The 21,698-nt window shown below is 38.9% G+C and overlaps 3 protein-coding genes across 3 annotated transcripts; 1 reads left to right on the forward strand and 2 right to left on the reverse strand.

The window, feature by feature from the left end:
- Positions 1 to 2,222: 2,222 nt before the first annotated feature.
- LOC111777904 (lipoxygenase 2, chloroplastic) lies at positions 2,223 to 5,663 on the reverse strand. Its single transcript, XM_023657638.2, has 9 exons — positions 5,505 to 5,663; positions 5,129 to 5,403; positions 4,771 to 5,029; positions 4,349 to 4,666; positions 4,159 to 4,244; positions 3,946 to 4,056; positions 3,558 to 3,859; positions 3,212 to 3,478; positions 2,223 to 3,125 (listed from the first exon to the last, which is right to left on the reverse strand). The coding sequence occupies exons 1-9, from the start codon at positions 5,650 to 5,652 to the stop codon at positions 2,369 to 2,371; spliced, it is 2,523 nt and encodes an 840-aa protein (XP_023513406.2). The 5' UTR covers positions 5,653 to 5,663; the 3' UTR covers positions 2,223 to 2,368.
- A 1,867-nt stretch (positions 5,664 to 7,530) lies between these two features.
- LOC111777474 (uncharacterized) lies at positions 7,531 to 16,333 on the forward strand. Its single transcript, XM_023657097.2, has 7 exons — positions 7,531 to 8,554; positions 8,647 to 8,846; positions 8,931 to 9,378; positions 9,474 to 9,833; positions 9,905 to 10,080; positions 10,174 to 13,161; positions 13,430 to 16,333. Exons 1-7 carry the CDS (start codon positions 8,350 to 8,352, stop codon positions 16,016 to 16,018), a joined length of 6,966 nt encoding a protein of 2,321 aa, XP_023512865.2. The 5' UTR covers positions 7,531 to 8,349; the 3' UTR covers positions 16,019 to 16,333.
- Positions 16,334 to 16,585: 252 nt separating this feature from the next.
- Positions 16,586 to 21,566, reverse strand: LOC111777869 (enoyl-[acyl-carrier-protein] reductase [NADH] 1, chloroplastic). Its single transcript, XM_023657597.2, has 13 exons — positions 21,340 to 21,566; positions 20,180 to 20,490; positions 18,887 to 18,996; positions 18,711 to 18,766; positions 18,554 to 18,638; positions 18,419 to 18,466; positions 18,071 to 18,145; positions 17,877 to 17,988; positions 17,693 to 17,744; positions 17,472 to 17,523; positions 17,311 to 17,368; positions 16,995 to 17,093; positions 16,586 to 16,898 (listed from the first exon to the last, which is right to left on the reverse strand). The coding sequence occupies exons 2-13, from the start codon at positions 20,451 to 20,453 to the stop codon at positions 16,744 to 16,746; spliced, it is 1,176 nt and encodes a 391-aa protein (XP_023513365.2). The 5' UTR covers positions 20,454 to 20,490; positions 21,340 to 21,566; the 3' UTR covers positions 16,586 to 16,743.
- Positions 21,567 to 21,698: the final 132 nt, after the last annotated feature.

A 21,698-nucleotide genomic window follows, 5' to 3' on the forward strand; every position in this document is an offset into this window, starting at 1 on the left:
AAAAAAAAGTTTACCAAATAAAAAAGAACAAAAAGTGTAGAGAGGAGGAGTGAAAGTGGTGACATATATTATAAACTTCCAAAAATGTATTAAGACATTTGTATAAATATCTGAATTCCGGCCAATCATAGGAATACGCTTAAAATAATTGTTCGAGAGTTTCGCAATATCTTCTTTTCTCCGGAATGGGTATTTCGGATAGAATCGGACGTCTTTGTCCCTATTTACAAGATATTTTTTTGCACTACCTGTATAATCGAAATTCAATCACCAAGTAGGTTAAATTACATTAATACCCTCTGTTTTTACGATGAATTTCAATTATATCCTAAAATTCTGAAATATACTCATCAACATATATATATATATATATATATATATATATATATATATATATATATATATAAATGATTTTTAAAAAGACAATGAAACAAAGGAGATGAACCTGGTAAGTAACATATTATACAAAGCTTAATGCTGTTTTTTATTGTATAAAACAATTCATGGATATTTAATTTATGAAGGGAGTAAGAGAGAGAGAGAGAGAGAGAGAGATAGAGAGTTGAAATTAGTTAATTTAATTTAGGGAGACGAATGAATGGAGTTGATGTGATTTGTGGTTTGTATTTTGTATTTGATACGTTGTTCAATGTTAGAATGAGAAGAGAAGAGAAGTGAAGGCACGAAAAAAACGCGTTCAAAGTAATTGTCAATTTTGGAAGGAAATATCTATTGGAGGAGTGGGGACGGGGTGCAAAGCAACCACACCATTGTGGATATTTCATACCAATCCCACCACCTCCATTCAATTTACTTTTGGTTTCCTTGTTCTGATGATGGATATATACATAACTCCAACCTCCTGCTTTGCATTGTGTGCTGGAATTTAGGAGGTTGTGAATGATAATATCCTGTGTATCCTTAAATTTGAAGTAACATGTGTGGGGGGAAATGACCTAAAGGATACTCACGTGAGACACAGATTACAAGAATGGGTATGGGTTGTCACGTGAAACACAGAGGTGAGTTAGGGATGCTAAAACAACAAGGACAAAACCCTAAACCTTATAATATTACTCTTTTTACTTTTTCATAAATATTTCAAAAAGGTTAGTGTTGTGATACGTATTTTTAAAATGAAAAAGAATAGGGTAATTAACGTTGTCACAAATTTTGTTTTTTTTTTTAAAAAAAAAAAAAAAAAGAAAAGAAAACGTACCAGTGATGGGGAAGGACGTGGGGTTTGTCAATCCCAACATGGTTGGGCATCAATTGGTGAGCTCAAGAATCCCAAGTTTACGTGGAAACGCTGTACGGAACTCCCTGTCCTGTAATCCCATAGTTTGAAGTTGGTTTAAAGAAACCTCGTACGCCATGACCCCACCACCGCACCCATTCTTCAAAACTTACTATCCTCATCTTTCTCCTCCATATACTTTTTTTGTGTAAATGCTCCACTTTCTCTTTAAACGCTTTGGAGGCCCTATTTAATATTATTATATGCTCCTCATCCCCATAATATAGAACCCTGAGATCTTGAAGGGAAGGCTTGAAGCATCGTATAGTCCTCCCTCGCCATGCTGGACCTTCCAATACTGGGTCGGCTTGGGAAATAGGCTGCATGTGCGTATTGAAGGAAGTTCTCAGCCGAGTGGTTGAGTCGATCTGAATAAGGTATTTGGGGGGGTTTCTAGGGCTCACCGTCCTTCTTTTCTACGATTTCTTCCCGCCTTTCTTTCACTTCTTTATCTTTCACTTCTTTATCATTCTTCATCGCTCTCTCGTCTGCGTAACAGTGGCACTCGTAATTGGTCATCCATTCCAACACGGCGGTCCCATAAGATGAGACCATCCTTCGCAAAAGAGTACCCAACTTTTAAGACCATCAGGTACATCTTCATCTCTTTCCGCCTTCCCCCTAATTTTAAATTTCGATATCAACCACAAAACTCACTCACTCACTCACTCACTCACTCCTAAGCCGCCCAATTTCATATAATTATTACTTTTATTAATTTAGTCTAAATAAATTTTATCAAATTTCAATAAATAAATAAATAAATAAATAAATAAATAAATAAATAAATAAATAAATAAATAGATAAACAAAACAACAACAACAATCATCAAACGGTTACAGGTATTATGATGAAACGGTCACAAATAATTGAGAGGTTTGAAAGAGCGATTTAAAATAGTTGTTAGAGAAATTGGATAATAAATGACTTAAAAAAGAGAGGGAAAATGATAAAAATCGGAATTCAAGAAACACACAAACAACATGAAAATTACATCTAATAATTGCTCCAAATGAAAAGCGCAAAGGCGGAGGAAGACGATTGATGAAGATGGGAGAGTGGAGGAAAGTTCAAGTGGAAACGCTGTATGGAACTCCCTTTCCAGTCACCCCAAAGCTTGAAGTTGGCTTCAGAACCTCATACGGGACTACCCCAGCTCCACGCCTATTCTTAAAATTACTATCCTCATTTTTCTCGTCGATACTTTTGTCTAGATTATCCAACCTCCCTTTGAACTTTTGAAAGGCTTTGGCTATGATGGGGTTCTCCTCCCAGGCTGCCTCTTTCTTGCTCCCAATGTACTCCTCGTCCGGAGAGTGAGCCGAGAGTATCAACATAGTCTGTGCCACTGTGGAAGCCTGTGCCACCGAAGGGAAGGCTTCAAGCAACACACTTTCAGGATTGTTTATGAACTCCTCTGGAATTTGGTCGAAGTCCTCCGTGGGCATGTTGGTCCTCGCAATACTGGGTCGGCTCGGGAAATACCCTGCGTGTGCGTATTGAATGAAGTTCACCGCGGAGTGGTGTCCACACCCTACCCACGCTATGGTGGACACGATCTGAATAAGGTCCTTGGGGGTCTTTAGTGCCGGCCATCCTGCTTCCTTCTTCTTGTCTGGATGCCCCTTTTCCATGATTTCTTTCCACCATGCTTTCAGCTCCTTGTCGTTCTTTATCGCTTTCTCATCCGGGTAATAGTGGTGCACGTACTCTGTCATCCATTCCAACAGAGCATCCCATAACATCAGACCATCGTTCGCAAAGGGGTAGTCTTTGATCGCCAACTTAAGACCATGAGGTGCATTTTCATCTCTCTCCGCCATTCCCCTAATTTCAGATCCATTTTCATATCAATCACAAAATTCAAATTCAATCTCAAATCAAAACTTGTGTTAATTAGCTTTAGTAATTACCTGCGAATTAGGTCCTCGGGGAGTGCTTGGGTGTCAAATCGCCACTCCTTCTTGTACACCAAAGAACTAAACTCCATGGAGTAAGCCGCAGCAGAAAACGTGGTCTCAATGATTCCTCCGGCGTTGATGAGAATTTCACGCGCATTTGAGTTGATGCGCATATTGAATCGAAAATGAGGATGCAATAGTCTATAGATTGGGTGCATCGTACTTAATTGTCTGTTCATCGCAATTGCATACGGCTCCATGCAACAGTGGGTTCTAAGCCTGCGCATATTTCATCAACTTGTCAAAATTGATTAATTTAACTGTCCCAAGAAACACGTGAATTTTGTTAGCCCCGTACCAATGAATAACGAGTTGGTGAACGCAAGAATCGTGAGCAAGAACGTGGGCCTTAGCGAGCCTCCATAGCCAGGCATCCGTGGCATGAGTGCTTGGGGAAAAAACTTGTTTCCATTGGGGCTTCCCATCCATCGGCGGCCGAGTTAGCTCAATACCCAACGCCCTCAAAGTGTCATCTGAGTTTAGGAAGAACAATGTCCTTGATCCATACAGTGTCGTCCGCTTAATGCTTCTTACTTTGGTTACATATTGCATTAAAGTGTCATGGTAATCCAGTACGAACAATTTCTTGTGTGCCAATGCCTGCATAAACTCACAAAATTCTCTTTTTTTATTTTTTTCTTCTCTAATCTAGTAACTTATAGCACGTTGGGTTTAATCAATTTTACCTCTTCAACAGTGATGGAACATCCGATTAATTTTTGAACCAATTCGGTGGTGAATCCTGATTCTTGAGGTCCATAATCCTTGGGGTTCAGCTCACTCATCAAAGGCAAACTCTGAATTTATTGCGACAAAATTAAGCGAGTTTTGCATATTATAGAAACAGAGAGAGAGAGAGAGAGAGAGATTAATGGATTGATGGTGAAGTTGTGAGTGACCTTGACCAGCTGAATGCTGTAGGGGTTGAGACCAGCGAGTGTCTGTCTTGCAAATTCGCTGTCACTCAGCCAATTGAACTTGTCTCCTGGGAAAAATTGAAGTAATTGTGAGGAAAATGCATTTGTTTGGTAAGCTCCATTAATACCCAAAAAAAAAAAAAAAAAAAAAAGTATGTCGGCGTGGACTCACTCTTGAGGGCCTCGGGTGGTGGGAATTTAACCAATCGGGCAGGCTGGGGCTGAACGGTAGAAGGGTCAACAAAGGGTGGGGCATGCATGGTGGAAAGAGTGGAGGATATATTAAAGCGAAGAATTTCGTGAGGGGCGGGGGGGATTTCAATGCCATCTCGGAACATTAGGTCAATCTGAGTGAAATCCGAGAAAGGCTTTGATCCCAGCTTGTCTTTCTTCCCCGGGTTCGCCGGAAACATTTTCTGCTTCACCTCTGAGAACGCTTCGTCTCGTGGAACATAGAAGCTTTCTTCACCCCTCTGCTCTGACGACGGATCTACCATTGTCCCACCATTAAATTATTCCCATTTTCTTAGTTTCTTACCTTGATGCATTTTAAAATAAACACGAAATGCATTCAATTTTAGCTTAGAAGGGTACCTGATACAGCCGCAGGACGACCAGTTCTGCAACGCCGAGGGTAAGGGTACTGGGCCGAACCACCAAGAACAGGCCTTTTCCATTTCATGTCTACGTCAGGATCTCCGAGGTCGTTGTACACATCGTAATCATAAATCCTTTCGAACGCCTTACGCTCATTCTCATCTTCTGTTCCATCTGGTTTTTGGCCTCTCAGATTGGCAAGGTCCTCTGCTCTCAGCTTCACCAGCCCTGCGGGTGTGTTTCCCGGCAAATAGGACTGTTGAAACCGCATCCCCCCACCACAAAAATATAATAATAATTAATAATTAATAATTATTTAATTGAATCATAATATCCTTATGATGGATGAACCAACCTTGGTGGAAAAGAAGATCCTGCGCTGGTCAGGAATTAAACTTTTGGGCTGAACCCATGAGGTGCAGCTGAACGTAACTGAGTTCTGAGATGATGAGTTGGCAATAGAAACAGTGTCGATAAACCTCTCCGTGGAGTTCTCTTTCAGTTCAATAATCACTGCTCCAATTTCCCCAAATCCTTTGGGAACTTGAATTTTGGCCACGTACGTGTACTCCTCCGCGGATTCATTCTGTATTGTCGCCACACCTCCGATCAATGCCTTTTGCTGTCCATCTGTGGGTGTGAATGATAATAATAAAAGAGAGATTTTGTTTAGTTATTAAAATAAAAATAAAAATAAAAATAAAAATAAAAATAAAAAAGGAATGACTTACCTGCATCCAAATCGGAGCTAGCAAACTTGAGAGAGAGGGTGTCGTCGGAAGGAAACTTTTCATTCAATTTGGGTTTGACGGTAACAACTGCGATGATATCAACACCCATCTCTGGTGGTGGAATGTATGCTGTGTGAGGGTGTTTCATTATCAACAATTCCGACTCTATTTATACACTCAAACTCAAACCCAATATCATCTCCTGTTTTCTTAATATTAATTTCATATATTTCATGGGTATCTTCTAATTAAGTCCGACGTGGACAGCACACGTGGTTGGTGGTGGGGTGGTTTATTTAATTATGTTGAAAATATGAATAGATATAGAGTTTTGTGATACATAAATAAATGAATGGATTCAATTTTTGAAACAACGCCACTTGCCTACATAATTAAATCTTCCAACTTGTTCTTTTTAATGTTTAGTATAGTCATTCAACATATAAAAAACCACAAAGTTATTCTCCAAAGTATACTACTTTCTCAACTTGTATAAAGTATTCATTTATAATATCATTTCCTTGAAAACAAAAAAAAAAAAAGTAAATAATCTATTCATTGCTGGCTGCTTTAGAATCCAACAAAAGCAGCTATTAAGATTATGCAATAAAAAGATGTATATTTTAAAGGAAATAAAAATAATTAGAAAGTAAGTAAGACCATTATTCACAACTCCGTTAATAAACTAAAATAGTTATCGAATTTTGAGAGGGAGGTATTGGAATATTAAAAATAAAGACAAAGGTATTGGAAAATTAAAAAAAAAAATAATAATAATAATAATAAAAAGGAATAAAGGGTGGAGAAAGTTTGTCCCTCGTACCTTTGGTCTCACATGTGCAATAGTTGAAACTTTGCATCCGCCTCCTCTCCGTTTGTCTCGCTCACCACTATTATTATTATTATTAATATTTATTAATATTATTAATAATAATAATATTATTATTATTATTATTATTATTATTATTATTAATAGTGGTGAGCGAGACAAAGGTATTGGAAAATTAAAAAAAAAAAAAATAATAATAATAATAAAAAGGAATAAAGGGTGGAGAAAGTTTGTCCCTCGTACCTTTGGTCTCACATGTGCAATAGTTGAAACTTTGCATCCGCCTCCTCTCCGTTTGTCTCGCTCACCACTATTATTATTATTATTAATATTTATTAATATTATTAATAATAATAATATTATTATTATTATTATTATTATTATTATTATTATTATGGTATTTGGATAAGAGCCTCCCTTCTGAAATAAAGCTTTTTATGAATGAAAAGTGAGCCTCCCTTCTTTCCAACAAATGTCCTCCCCTTCTCCTTAAATTGTTTTTGATTTTTAAATGGGTATTCTCTTACGTGAATATTTGAATCTTTAAAACTATAATATTATAAAATAGGCCTTCAATTGTTTTTAACGTTTAAATGGGTATTCTCTTACGTGAACATTTGGAAGTTCTCAAATACAAAGCCATCGCGCGCCTCCCTCCGCTGACCGCTCCGCCTCCCTCCGCTGACCGCTCCGCCTCCTCATCTCTTCTATTCTTTGAATTGACTTCCTCAAAATTATATTTATTATAAACTTCATCCAATTCTGAAGTAATTGATCCATCCTCTAGTCGTAATAATTAGATATATGACGATCAACAACTTGGACTTTTAATCCTTTTTTTTTTATTATTATTATTGTTTTTTTCTTTAAAATCAATAAAGCTATTAACACTATGGGAGCCTTTGTTTGACCAGAAAAAAGATATATATATATATATATTTAATGGAACGCCACAATATAATTGTCTTCTAATCCTTATTAGTTGTTTAATAACTAAAAGATACAGATTTAAAATATTTATTTTTTATTATTAGAAAAATAGAGAGATTAAGTATTAAATGAATTATGGAGAGAAAAAGAAAAAATAAATATTTTAAATCTGTATCTTTTGGTTGGTTTTATAAATTAGAAAGTTGCTAAACAAGGATGCTGAAATGAAATAAATATGAAAATTGAGATGTGGTTGGTGATTGATAAATTTATAAAACAAGTGGTTGAATTAAATTGTGTAGACCCAAACTAAATCAATCAATGAATCAACCAATTAATTCCCACACCAATCTTCAACTTAAATCATAAATTCTTTACTTTTTTATTACCAAGTTTGTTTTTCTTCCTTTGCCTTCTTCTCATTCGGCCCATCTTCGAAAGCCCAAACTTGCAGTCTTCTTAACCACCATATTCTCTCTCCTTCAGCCCAACATAATCTTCACCTCATTCTAATCTTCACCTCATTCTAATCTTCACCTCATTCTCTCGCTCTCTAGTTTCTTCTAACTACTGTAGTTCAACAAAATTCCTCCACTTGTGCCTTTCCCGATTGCTTGCACGTCAGACTCATACCTCTTATACATATTTACTACAAAGCAGAAGAAAGAGAAAGGGTCAGCGTCAAATGGGCAAATGATCGCCTTGTGCTTGTCGCTGCCGATCCCTCATTCCATTTGTTCTTTACCAACATTTTTAACTCACAAACAGAATATTTGGAGTTTAATTCTCGGAGTGTCCAAAGTAGCTCACAAAACTTGCGATTCGGAATTATTCTATTCTTAACTCGTCACCATCGATGAAACTATTTTGCCCATTTGGCACTTATTTAAATCACCCTTTTCGCGGAATACGACAGTCCTCATCAGCTTTCAACTAACCATTTCATATCCATGCTTGTGGGTGGCTGAACATTGTGTATATGAATACCATGATGTTGCCCAAGTTGTGTTGGTAATTCAACAGAGATGTAAAACTCGCTTGATTTGAGAAGTTGGTGTTTGGTGGCTGAAGTGAATATAGTCTGTGATGATGGATACATGCAAATCACTAGAAGATCAGTTCTCTAAGCTTCACCCTTCCCTTCCTTTGAACACTAGGATTGGGATCATAGGAGGTGGTCCAAGTGGCTTGTCAGCTGCTTATGCACTGGCCAAGCTTGGTTACAGTGATGTAACTGTCTTGGAGAAGCATCAGGATGTTGGGGGCATGTGTGAGTCTGTGGAAATTGAAGGTACAAGTTACTTAATACTCAATGCATCATGACATGGTTGTTAATATATGAGATTCAAGTTCACAAACAACTAGCATTCACCCCTGTTACAGGTAAAATATATGATTTGGGAGGTCAAGTTCTTGCTGCAAATAGTGCTCCAACAATCTTTCACCTCGCCCAAGAAACTGGCTCTGAATTGGAAGAGATGGACTCCCATAAGCTAGCCCTCATTCATACTTCAGGGGAATATCAAGACATAGGCGTTGCAGACGATTATACGTCCATTATCTCACTCACCTTAGAACTCCAGGTTAGTTTCCTCTGCTGCTATGACTGGAATCTTTGAATCCTAGTATACTTATTTAGTGTTGGAAATTGGAATTCTTCTGTACAGGACAAAGCAAAGGATTCAGGACACATTGGTGTCCATGCTGTGAGTGCATTTGCATCTGACTTAACTCCTGCGTATCTTGAGGCTCATGGACTGACGTCTGTCCCAAAGTCTGTGGCTTATGGTTACACTGCTTCTGGATATGGGTTTCTGCAAGACATGCCTTATGCCTATGTGCATGAGTTCACCCGCACTTCAATGGCAGGTAAAATACGACGCTTCAAAGGTGGGTATGGAGGCCTGTGGAAGAGGATCAGCGAGTCAATTCCAATCAAAGTTCACTGCAACACTGAAGTTGTGTCTGTCAGACGGAGTTTTAAAACTGTAACTCTTCATGTCATGGACAGTGACACAAATCTCACAAGTTTGGAGTTTGATAAGATCATCATCTCTGGTTCATTTCCTTTTAGAAATGGTAGAACGTACAGGTCCTCCACCACAAAATCGTCAGGTTTCGAATGGATTACTTTCAGCTCTCTTTGACCATGTCTCCTTTCTATTCTGTCTTTCCTTTTATAAATAGGTCTATATTGATATTATTTGCAGAAGAAGGAGCTGAGACAATGGATATGAGCCACCTCGAAAAGGAGCTGTTCAGTAAAGTATACACAATTGACTATTACACCACAGTTCTGAAGATAGAAGGCCTAAATCATTTACCGCTTGGTTTTTATTACTTTGGGGAACATATGGACAATCCGGAAACAATTGGATACCCGGTTGCCATGCAGAGATTCTACGCAGACACTGATATTTTCCTGTTCTGGTCTTATGGTAACTCAGCCGACATTACAGGTCCAAAAGTGGCTGAGCTGGCAATCAACACAGTTAAGAAAATGGGGGCAGAAGTTAAGAAGGTGATACTGCAAAGAAGATTTAAATATTTCCCCCATGTTTGTAGCAAAGGTAAGTAAAGTTATCTAAATAATTTTCCACTTCCCAAGATGAGATGCTGATCTGTTGAAGCCTTCGCGCAGATATGGAGGATGGATTCTACAAGAGATTGGAATTGGAGCTACAAGGTTCATTGAATACTTATTACGTAGGAGGGCTTATGGCTTTTGAACTTACAGAGAGAAATTCTTCATATGCCATGACACTCGTATGCAAGCACTTCGCAAACAACTCTTCTCCCATGTTTTCTTATGCTAAGGTGATCCCAATAATGAATGTCAGCTGAATACACAAAAGAAGAAATGTCTTTTTTTTTTTATCTGTACTAAACTGAAACATGTCGCATCTGCAGCCCATGTTTTTCTTACAATCAAAACGAGAAAGGGATGTTAAGGGGTTAGGCGAATTACCAGGAGTGGAGTTTCCCGATTTGAACTCACTGGATGGGTATTTAAGGCACTGGGGTTCACATCATGTCACTCGAGATAGAATACTTTATACTTGGCTTAATGAAGAAGGGTCAGTGTTAGGCCAGCGGACCTACAGAGAGCTTCATCTCAATGCTTCTTGCATTGCTCAAAAGCTGCTATCAAACCCGAAGCCTCCAATAAAACCAGGGGATCGGGTTCTTCTCATATATGTTCCTGGCCTCGACTTCATTGACGCATTCTTTGGATGCTTAAGAGCTAAGATTTTACCAGTTCCAGTTCTTCCACCTGATCCCTTGCAAAGAGGTGGCCAAGCACTTTTGAAAATCGAATACATTGCAAAATCATGCGGTGCAGTCGCAATTCTGTCGACCCTTAGTTATCATTCAGCGGTTAGAGTTGGCAAGGTGAAGAATATGATTGGCTTGATGAGAGAAAATGGAAAGTCTTCAGCTGTGTGGCCTAAACTTCCATGGACGCACACTGATAGTTGGATAAAGAACTTTGCCAATTTGGCTCCAGATGCGATGACTAACCAATCTGAACCTCACTCAGATGATGTTAGCTTTCTGCAATTTACGTCTGGGTCAACAGGTGATGCAAAAGGAGTCATGATTACGCATGGTGGCCTCATTCATAACGTGAAGTTGATGCGCAGAAGATACAAGAGTACTTCAAGGACAGTACTTGTTAGCTGGCTACCTCAATACCATGACATGGGGCTGATTGGTGGACTTTTCACTGCTCTTGTGAGTGGTGGAACTGCAATCCTTTTTTCTCCAATGACATTTATAAAAAAACCCCTTTTGTGGCTTCATGTTATGAGCACATATAAAGCTACTCATAGTGCAGGTCCCAACTTTGCCTTTGAGTTGGTGGCTCGAAGATTGGAGGCTAACAAGGGCAAGGCTCAGACATATGACCTTTCTTCCATGGTTTTTCTCATGATTGCTGCTGAACCTATTCGGAAAACTACTTTGAAAAAATTTCTTGAGCTCACTAGCCCTTTTGGCCTAACTGAAGAGGTGATGGCTCCAGGTTATGGATTGGCAGAAAACTGTGTATTTGTGAGTTGTGCTTTTGGAGAAGGAATTCCCATCTTCATAGACTGGCAAGGGAGAGTTTGTTGTGGATATGTAGATCAAGGTAATGCAGATATTGACATACGAATAGTCAATCCAGGGACTGGGACGGAGCTTGAAGAAGATGGAAAGGAAGGAGAGATCTGGATCAGTAGTCCGAGTGCGGGAATTGGATATTGGGGAAGGGAAGAACTGAGCCAAGATACTTTCAGAAATGAGCTCCAAAACCATCATGGACGGAGATATACTAGAACTGGCGACTTGGGAAGAGTAATTGATGGGAAGTTATTCATAACTGGAAGAATAAAGGATCTGATCATTGCAGCAGGAAGAAACATCTATCCAGCAGATGTTGAAAAGACAGTTGAGAGCTCATCTGATCTCCTACGCCCAGGTTGTTGTGCAGTCATTGGTGTTCCAGAAGAAATCCTGATGGAAAAGGGTATTCCAGTTCCTGATTGTTCTGACCAAGTTGGTCTGGTTGTGATTGCTGAAGTTAAGGATGGTAAGCCTGTTGCTAAGGATATCATTGACCAAATTCAGAACCGTGTGGCAGAAGAACATGGGGTTAGCGTTGCTTCAGTTAAGTTGATTAAGCCTCGGACCATCAGTAAAACAACATCAGGAAAAATAAAGAGATTTGAATGCCTAAAACAGTTTGTTGATGGAACTCTTAATGTAGTACCAGAAGCAATAAGGCTCAGGAGGAATTTTCTTCGATCCTTCAGTACGGGGACATGTAAGGAGGGAAATACGCCTCGTCCTCAGCTAACAAACCTGTCAAGAGCTTTTGTTCAGCCTTCAGTACAGCCAGGTCCCAGAATAAGTAATAAGGATATTGAAGAGTTTTTGAAAGGGCTGGTATCTGAACTGACAAATATTCCCATTAACAAAATTTGTGCCACAGAAAGCTTATTGTCATATGGAATTGATTCAATTCTGGTGGTTAGGGCAGCCCAGAAGCTTTCTAATTTCCTAGGAGTGCCAGTTGGGGCTGTAGATATTTTCACGGCAACTTGCATTGCAGACTTGGCAAGTATCTCCGAGAATATTTTGACCAAGAATCATGCACAATCAACAAAAAATACAGCCAATCCAACATTTGAAACAACTTGTGCATTGATTGAGATGGAAAAGATTTCCTGGACTCGCCGATTCGGTATCTGGTTTTTCCAACTTCTTGCTCTCATACTTGTAGCTATGATGCTGGCCTTTCCTGCTTATTTATCAATTTCAGCTTTCATTAGTTCCATGCCTATTCTCCACACCTTCACAGATCACATTCCTTTGATGAATTATCTATTACCCTTGACTCTAGCTCCTCTAGCATGGATTCTTTGCATAGTTTCTTCTTGCATGTGCATCTCATTCCTTGGAAATTCGTTTCTAAGACCAAATTATGCTCTCACCCCTGAAGTCTCCATCTGGTCTATGGATTTTGTCAAGTGGTGGGCGTTCTACAAAGCACAAGAGGTTTCTTCTAAAGTTCTAGCTGTGCATTTAAGAGGAACCGTGTTCCTAAAATACTGGTATGAAATGTTTGGAGCAAGGATAGGGTCCTCGGTTATTCTCGATACCATAGGTATCACTGACCCCTCTCTGGTATCTATTGGTGATGGAGTTGTTATTGCAGAAGGGGCTTTGATTCAAAGCCATGAGGTAAAAAATGGAGTCTTGAGTTTTCTTCCAATTAGAATTGGCCAAAATTCTTCAGTGGGACCTTATGCTTCAATCCACAAAGGTGCCATTTTAGGAGAAGAAGTTGAAGTTCCAGCTCTTCAAAAGATTGAAGGCATCGTAACCACTTCAGTTATCGGAAATCTTGAAAAGGTACAGCACATCCTATAGTTGTTCTTGCATCAAATATCAATTTCCATCACGTACCTTTTACTTATCTCTTTTTGTTCTGTTGTCATATAGTTAAGCAGTTCGACATAATTCCATTCTATATTGGATTTCAAGCCTACTTCAATACGTAGTTCTTATCCTACTTTCAGGCTTTGCACAATCAAATAGCTACTTACATTCTGCAATAACCAACTTCTTATCTACGCTAAAATACTGATATAAGCTCCTCTTTGAAATATATATATATCAGCGTAGCAAGCCACAGAGAACTGCAGGCGAAAGACAGGAACTTGTGGCCATTTATCACTTCTTGGGTATCTACTTACTTGGCTTTCTGGGCTCACTTTCTGCAGCTATTGTCTACTACTTCTACATTTGGCTATCTCAAAGCTCTCCTTCACTTCAACATCTTGCATTTATTTGCTTAGTTGGAGCCTTCCACTGGATGCCATTCACTGTAATTGCTTATGCTACCATATTTGCTGAAGTCCCATCAAATGCAACTAGCTTTGCCGTCTTGTTTTCCTCCATGTACTTATTTCACGGCATTATATTTTGCATCCTCACATTTGTTATGAAAAGTCTTCTCACCAACAAGTCTAAAATGGAGCAAAACCCCCTAAAGATTTGGCTTTGCCATCGAATTATCACTGCCAGCCACCTTAGATTTGCTAACCTATTGTCTGGAACAGAAGCCTTCTGCATATACCTGCGCCTTCTAGGAGCAGTAATTGGCAAGCATTGTTCAATCAGAGCCATCAATCCAGTATTGGATCCGGAACTTATTTATATCCGTACTGGTGTTCATCTCGGTGACTTCAGCAGGATTATTTCTGGATTCTATTCAACTGGTGGCCTCTCTCGAGGGAAGATTGAAATACAAGATAATTCTGTTATAGGCAGCCAAAGTATAGTCCTTCCTGGCTCAGTGATCCAAGAAGACGTTATTCTTGGTGCACTCTCGGTTGCCCCAATGAACTCAACGCTCATAAAGGGAGGAGTTTATGTTGGTTCTCGAACTCCAGTCATGATCAAGAATACTATGCACATGTTGGATGAAAGAATAGAAAAGATGGACACGAAATACAAGAAGATAGTTGGCAATCTGTCTGCAAATTTAGCTGCTACAACTTTGAAAGTCAAAACAAGGTACTTCCATCGAATTGGTGTTAGTGGGAAGGGACATTTAAAAATTTATGACAACATAAAAGGTTTACCTGATCACAAGATATTCTCTGCTGGGAAGAGTTACCCTGTGTTCATCAGACATAGCAACAGCTTGAGTGCCGATGATGACGCCAGGGTCGACGCCCGCGGAGCAGCATTGAGAATACTTTCAGATGGATCAGACTCCACCCCACTCCTTGACTTGACATTGAAAACAGGCAATGCATTCTACGCAAGGACAATTGCAGACTTTGCAACATGGCTTGTGTGTGGACTTGCTGCAAGAGAAGAGCATGTCAAGAAAGTACCTCATATCCGTAATGCAGTATGGAATTCTCTTCGTTTAGCCGACTCATATTCAGAGCTACATTATTACTCAAACATATGCCGGCTGTTCCGATTCAAAGATGGACAAGAAATGTATGTGAAATTAAAATTGAGACCTTACGATAGAACAATCAATGAGGATTCTGGTAAGGTTGAGCCGATTGGAATTCTCCCACCAGAGACAGGTGCAATTCCAAGAGCCGATGATGACAAACGGCCGTTGCTGTTTTTGGCCGAAGATTTCCTTAGTCGTGTGAACTCTCCTGGAGGTGTTCGTTACGTTTTTCAGCTTCAAATGCGTCCAGTTCCACAAGATGAGGCTGATCAAGACATCGCACTTGACTGCACCAAACCCTGGGACGAGACTGAGTTTCCATTGATAGACATTGGAGAAATTGAAATCCACCAAAGTCTATCAAAAGAAGAATCTGAAGCACTGGAATTCAACCCCTTTCTCCGATGTGACGAGGTTGACGTCATTTCAGCTACATCAGTCTCCCAGAGTGCTTCAATCGATCATGGCCGTTCACTGATATATGAGATTTGCCAGCATCTGCGAAATGGAAGTCCTCTCCCAGAGGCCTGGAAAATCTTCCTTCAACAATCAGACACAAAAGTAGATCTCTCTGGCTGTCCAGTGGCTGCAGCTTTGAAGGAAAGGGGCAAGGAAAAGGCGGCGCTGGACAGGACTTGGTATCAGAACTTTTGGCTTACATTCTGTCAACCACTATTACAAACAGCTCTGCCTTATTACATCATAGGTTTGGCCACCTTTTTTCCACTGGCTTGTGTTGTGCATCTGAAGGTAGACAAGAAACTTCCATTGCATTGGTTACTTCCATTGATGTGGGTGTCTTCTGGGATTATAGCTGCACTTTGTTGTGTCGTAGCGAAATGGGTTCTTGTGCAGAGGAAGAAAGAAGGGGAATCAATAGGAATTTGGAGCGTACGGATTTTCATGGACACAATATGGCAGGGCATTAAAACAGTGGTGGGAGATTATTTCATGGAAATGACAAGTGGGACTTTCATATTTGTGGTGATAATGAAGTTGATGGGTTCAGATGTGGATTTGGAGCAAGGGAGTTATGTGGACAGCATGGGAGCTTTGTTGAATCCTGAAATGGTGAAGATCCACAGAGGTGGTAGTGTGGGAAGAGAAGCATTACTATTTGGACACATATATGAAGGAGGAGGGGAAGTCAAGTTCGGAAATATTGAAATTGGAGAAGGTGGCTTTGTGGGTAGCAGAGCAATAGCCATGCCGGGAGTCAGGGTGGAGAGTGAAGCAACTCTTGCACCTCTCTCTTTGGCCATGAAGGAAGAAATCATAAGGGCAAGTTAGATTAGAGTTATGATATCACCTTTTCTGGATGATTGAATAATAACAATAAATTGTTGTATGAATATAGATACAAGTAGACAGGTTGCTGGTCTTCACTCTTTGTACTCTTCTTACTCATATATAAAATAAAGGGAACCAAGAAAAAGTGAGGTCACTATTGCTTTTCATATCGCAATCATAGAGATGTTTATGAAACAATGCCACGAACAAAAATGAAGTCGGGTGTAAAAAAAATATTGTTGAGCGTCTTACCACATATGCCCATATTATCGAATAAAAACGCAGAAAGATCAAATAAATAATATGATTCTGAAGAAATGCTATCCCATAGAATCGTACATTCTTTGGGACCAACCTTCTCAACATGCTAAAGGGTTTTTGCCTTAATTTCAGATGTTTCATGTTCTTTGATTAAATTTTATAGATACCCATTTCGTTTCGTAGCCAAATCAGTCTGAATGAAGTGTTTCTAATCAATCATCGCAATGTCGAGGAAGTATTACTCTCATACGTAACGTACTACAGCAATGCCTGCACCCAGATGTAGAAGATTTTGAACTTCCGTGGTGAATACAATGAGCATAATTAGTAACAAAAATTCAAAATTAGCAACAATTCCATCCAATAGGAAAAATGAGTACTGAACTAGCTAGGGGAACAACACTCTAGGCTAACTTTCTGAGGGTTGGCAAGACCAACATCAGCAAACCAATCTGCAAGCAAATCTAATGCTTGTCCGTTGGAATATCTAGATCCTTAAACATTGGGCTATCGACTCCCACGCCCATCGCATTCAAACCATTATCAACATAAATAACAGCTCCGGTAATGGCAGAAGCCAGAGGTGATGCCAAGAAGGCAGCGGCGTTCCCCACCTCCTCTGTTTTATCGTATTAAAAAAGATACCATTTCAGCATGAATCATAATGGTAAGGTGAAAAAAGGAGCATGTAGAAAAAAATTGATGGAATTTTTACCGGCAGATAATTCTTTCTGCAAAGGTGCATTGACTGATGAGTAGTCAATCATCATGTCAATAAACCCAATTGCTTTTGCAGCTCGACTTCTTAGTGGGCCTGAACACAAGCAGGAAACGAATATTAGAGTAATGACTTCAAGAGATTCCATGGGGAAATTTGCATATAGCAACTTCAGTCATATTATGATTTCCGGAAGGAACACAAAACACACTAACCAATATGACTCGAGAGAAAATCATTTGCCGTCAGCAGATATGCTGCTTTTTCATAAAAATAAAAAAGAAGGGGGGGAAGACAGAAGGGCAGAAAATACCAGCAGATATCGTGTTCACTCTGATTTTGTGCTTTCTTCCAGCTTCAAAAGCAAGTACCTAGAAGAATAGTAATCACATTCCGACATACAACACTCTCATCCTGGTAAGAAAGAATGGTTCCAGCCCAACAGAAAGAGAGAATAGAGGGAGAAAATCTTACTCGTGTATCACTCTCCAACGCAGCTTTGGCAGAACTCATGCCACCTCCATACCTGAATTAAGAATTCCATCACAATGTTATATAAGTGAAATTTTGATGATGCAAACCACCAAACAAACATTATTTATTTATAAGAGAAAACTGTAGCTTAATTAAGAAGAGAAGGCAAAGCATATTTTCTTTGAATATAGGGTTGCCAAGCAAACATGTTACATACATACCCTGGAATGATCCTTTCAGATGCTATGTACGTGAGGGATAATGAAGAACCACCTACAACAAAAACCAAAGTTTTCTTTTAAATATTTTCCTTGCCTCGCGTAACAAGTAACTAGAAAAATAAAAGATATGGCACTCATGTACAAGGTAAAATCGAAAGCCTTTGATGGAAATATTTGAACCTGCCTGGATTAATAATTGGAACAAAATGCTTCAGTAGAGATATATAAGAGTAGCTTGATGCGGATAAAGCTGCTAGATAACCATTCCGAGATGTCTCCAACAGTGGTTTTGTTACCTATTATAAAGAGCATCTTTGTTTCAAGGAAAACAAGCAAGATATGCAAAGCAATTATTGATCTAAACCTAGTAGTAAATACCTCCGGTCCATTAGCAAGGGAATGCACAAGAATGTCAATGCTGCCAAAGTCTTGCTTCACAGACTCAGCAACTTCCTGCAAGATGGTTTAAAAGTAGCCAGAGCATTAAAATTGGAAAAATGCAATTATGGAAATTCATCAGATAGATTCAATGAAAAATGACTCCAAGACTTGATCAAATTTTGGCACAGTTGATTCTAGAGACATGCTCGTGCATATAAAACAAAAGACACTTTCTACTTGGCTTTTGGTAAACTTCAAATTCATTCACATGGACAATCTACCATATTGTTCAATATAGCTTTTCTATATAGAAGCATTGGATTGGAAAGGAACTAGTGTGTGTACCTTTACAGTCCAATTTGAGGATCCGGCATACCGTTTATTTGTTTTTATCTGCATGGATGGGAGAAATAAACACGTTTAACACAGAAAATCAGAGCATAAAAGATTTATCTAGTCAATTAGAGATTACTAAATTACATCTTCAGGAACATCTTCAGGGCTGTCGAAAACTGCATCGAGAGGGTATACTTTTGTGATCTCCATAAGAGAACCATCAGGCAGTCTGGAATATCAAACAATCGTTATGAGGGAAATAAAACTTTATTCAAGGATAAAAATAAGAATGATATCTTACACTCGTGATTCATCGAACTTTCCACGTCTGAAGCTGGATTCAAAAATGTTCAAGGCCTAAACAAGAAAATTTTCAAATACTAAACATTGGCATACCAGAGAGCCAAAAAGATTTTTCCTTGGGTAGAAGTGCAAAAAAGCAATTCATCAACCATCTGAGTTAGCTATTTCACTTACAGGCACCCATGTGCCGACGAGAATTTCAGCACCAGCCGCAGCAAGAGATTTTGCAATTGCCCACCCATATCCATTATCATCAGCTACACCAGCGATAAATGCTCTCTTGCCTACAGATAAGAAAATTAGGTTCGTTGAAAACTTTCATGTTAGTTAATTTTCAAGTATTTCATTTGATGCCTCGTTAAGAGAGAGAAAAAAATAAAAAATAAAGAATACAACCCCAGATGCACGACATGAGAAGTCATGAAGTAATAAAAAACCCAAATTCCCCTTGTACATCAAATGTGACAGGTCTTATATCATAACGGGAATAATAGTTGTTAAAACTATTCATAAAATATAGTTTTTTTTTTTTTTTTTTTTTTTTTTTTTTTGGGAATAAGAAACCAAGCTTTCCTCGAGAGAAATGGCAGAGGAACGGAAGTGCACAGGAGCATAAAACAAAAAAACCAACCCTCCACAAAAAGGGAGTACAATTCAAAGTACGGTTATTTTAGAGTTTAGCGGGGTGGCGGAAGAATCCACGAGAAGACTGTTAGGAATCACGACTCTCCACAATGGTATGATATTGTCCACTTTGAGCCTAAGCTCTCATCGCTTTGCTTTCGGCTTCTCCAAAAGGCCTCATACCAATGGAGATAGTATTCCTTACTTATAAACCCATGATCTTCCACTAAATTAACCAAATTAACCAATGTGGGACTCACTCCCAATAATCCTCAACAATCCTCTCCTCGAACAAAGTACACTATAAGCCTCCCCTGAGGCTTATGGAGCTCTCGAACAGCCTCCCCTTAATCGAGGCTCGACTCCTTTCTCTAGAGCCCTCGAACAAAGTACACCCTTTGTTCGACACTTTTTAGTCACTTTTTTACTACACTTTTGAGGCTCACAATCTTTGTTCAATATTTGAGGATTCTATTGTCATGGCTAAGTTAAGGGCATGACTCTGATACCATGTTAGGAATCACCACTCTCCACAATGGTATGATGTTGTCTCTTTGAGCATAAGCTTTCGTGGCTTTGCTTTGGGCTTCCCCAAAAGGCCTCGTACCAATGGAGATAGTATTCCTTACCTATAAACTCATGATCTTCCACTAAATTAACCAATGTGGGACTCACTCCCAATAATCCTCAACAAAGACACTATGGATTACCGCAATTTATTAAAGGCAAGCAAACCGAGAAGAAAAAAAAAAAAAAAAAAAAAAAAAAAAAAAAAGAAAACCATAACAACAGATGTAAACCAGAACAAGAAAATAATGAAAAATAAATCGAGAGAACTCTAACCTCGTAGATCAATTGACAGCCCAGAGACAGGCTTACTATCACTAGCTTCAGCCATTGCTTTGGTCACAGTTTTCTCATTTTTACCAGAAGACGAGACAAACTTCCGGTAGAAAAATGGCGATGATGATATGTTGCTAGAACTCGAAAGCTTAGCCCATGATGATGCTTTAGAACTGCTGCTAACAGTTGTTCCACATGGCTTCAAGCCTTTCCTAGACTGCAATTGGCAGTGTCTTAGTGTTGCTATCTGAAGGTTAGAAGCTGCTGCCGCCATCTTCAGGAAATAGTATCTCGCAGAAGAGAATCGAGATCTGCCCAATTTAACCACGGGAACAGTAAGGAACTAGGCTTCAAATGTTAAATAAAATACCGTTTCATTAATGTGAAGTTCAATGGAGGAGGGAAAAAATAGTTATCTAACTTGGCTACTTTTTAAGGTCACAATAGACAACTTCAAATAAAATACAGGGGCAAAAAAAAAAAAAAAAAAAAAAAAATGAGAACTCGAGATTCTGGTTATTCATTCTCTGCTTAGCTGTTTAAAACTTGGGGGTTGGAATCCACTAATATGACCAATATTCAAGATCCGAAGCACCAAAATCGCTATAAGAATTGCCAGCTAGTTCAGTTCCAGTTATGTATTAACGGCCCTGATTTATTAGAAAAGGACGAAACCTGTTTATCTCAACATTAAACACTCATTTCCAAACAGGATGACACAAATTTATTATGCCATTGGTTTTTGTAATCCTTAACCAATTATTTGGCACAAGATCCTCCAGGAAAAAATATATTTCCATCGCCATGATAGATAAAATTATCTTCTGAGGAATAACAAAATTATATCGATCAGTTAACAAATGGCGCAAAACAACTAGTCATAGTAATCTAAAACGGACAAGAGACTCGGTCATAGTTTCCAATAAAGAACACCAACATGTAACTACATTACAAAACTCGCATTCGGAAACAGAAATTCCAGAGACTAACAAAATTCGAATAAGAAAACAAAACCCCATAGATCTACCAGTTAGATTGCGCGAAAAACTAAAATGAAACTAAATCGAGTAAAGGTTGAAACAAGCTTCTATTCGTTGGAGCAGTGAAATGCTAATGAAAAATTGGCCACAACACTACAAGAAGAGAAAGGAATTGCTTACATTTTTGTGACAGAGAACGGCAATGTGAATTTGAGAGGTTAAAAAGCAGAGTTTCCGGAAATCCAGAAATAGAATAGAAATGAAATGGGAAAAAGTGGGTTGGAAACGAGAATGGTGAGGTAGAAGCTTATACGGGTTTCGATGATAACAAAGATGGAAAGGGTTGGGGCTTCGACAATGTCGACAGCCGCGAAGTAGATCGCGCGTACACTATGCTCTCAATTTTTTCCCTCTTTTTCGAAGGATCCATATTAAAATGTATTTTACCCAAATACCCCCATCAAAAATTCTCCCACTCTAGTTAACTATTTAATGAATGTTGGCCTAGAGATGGAATCTTTAGTTGGTTCTTTTAAAAT

This window comes from Cucurbita pepo, chromosome 16 (genome assembly GCF_057944985.1).
Source record: "Cucurbita pepo subsp. pepo isolate OVF chromosome 16, ASM5794498v1, whole genome shotgun sequence".
In the NCBI taxonomy this organism is placed as follows: domain Eukaryota; kingdom Viridiplantae; phylum Streptophyta; class Magnoliopsida; order Cucurbitales; family Cucurbitaceae; genus Cucurbita; species Cucurbita pepo.

What these genes read in the sequence shown, in the direction of transcription:
- LOC111777904 (XM_023657638.2), bottom strand. Translation starts at nt 5,652, where the DNA reads ATGAAACACCCTCACACAGCATACATTCCACCACCAGAGATGGGTGTT. An exon ending in TCGTCCTGCGGCTGTATCAG is followed by an intron (nt 4,667 to 4,770) that starts GTACCCTTCTAA and finishes GGACAATGGTAG; the next exon opens with ATCCGTCGTCAGAGCAGAGG. An exon ending in ACAGCATTCAGCTGGTCAAG is followed by an intron (nt 4,057 to 4,158) that starts GTCACTCACAAC and finishes CAATAAATTCAG; the next exon opens with AGTTTGCCTTTGATGAGTGA.
- LOC111777474 (XM_023657097.2), top strand. Translation starts at nt 8,350, where the DNA reads ATGATGGATACATGCAAATCACTAGAAGATCAGTTCTCTAAGCTTCAC. An exon ending in CACTCACCTTAGAACTCCAG is followed by an intron (nt 8,847 to 8,930) that starts GTTAGTTTCCTC and finishes TCTTCTGTACAG; the next exon opens with GACAAAGCAAAGGATTCAGG. An exon ending in TTATCGGAAATCTTGAAAAG is followed by an intron (nt 13,162 to 13,429) that starts GTACAGCACATC and finishes TATATATATCAG; the next exon opens with CGTAGCAAGCCACAGAGAAC.
- LOC111777869 (XM_023657597.2), bottom strand. Translation starts at nt 20,453, where the DNA reads ATGGCGGCAGCAGCTTCTAACCTTCAGATAGCAACACTAAGACACTGC. An exon ending in GCTGTCAATTGATCTACGAG is followed by an intron (nt 18,997 to 20,179) that starts GTTAGAGTTCTC and finishes TCTTATCTGTAG; the next exon opens with GCAAGAGAGCATTTATCGCT. An exon ending in AGTGAACACGATATCTGCTG is followed by an intron (nt 17,094 to 17,310) that starts GTATTTTCTGCC and finishes GCTTGTGTTCAG; the next exon opens with GCCCACTAAGAAGTCGAGCT.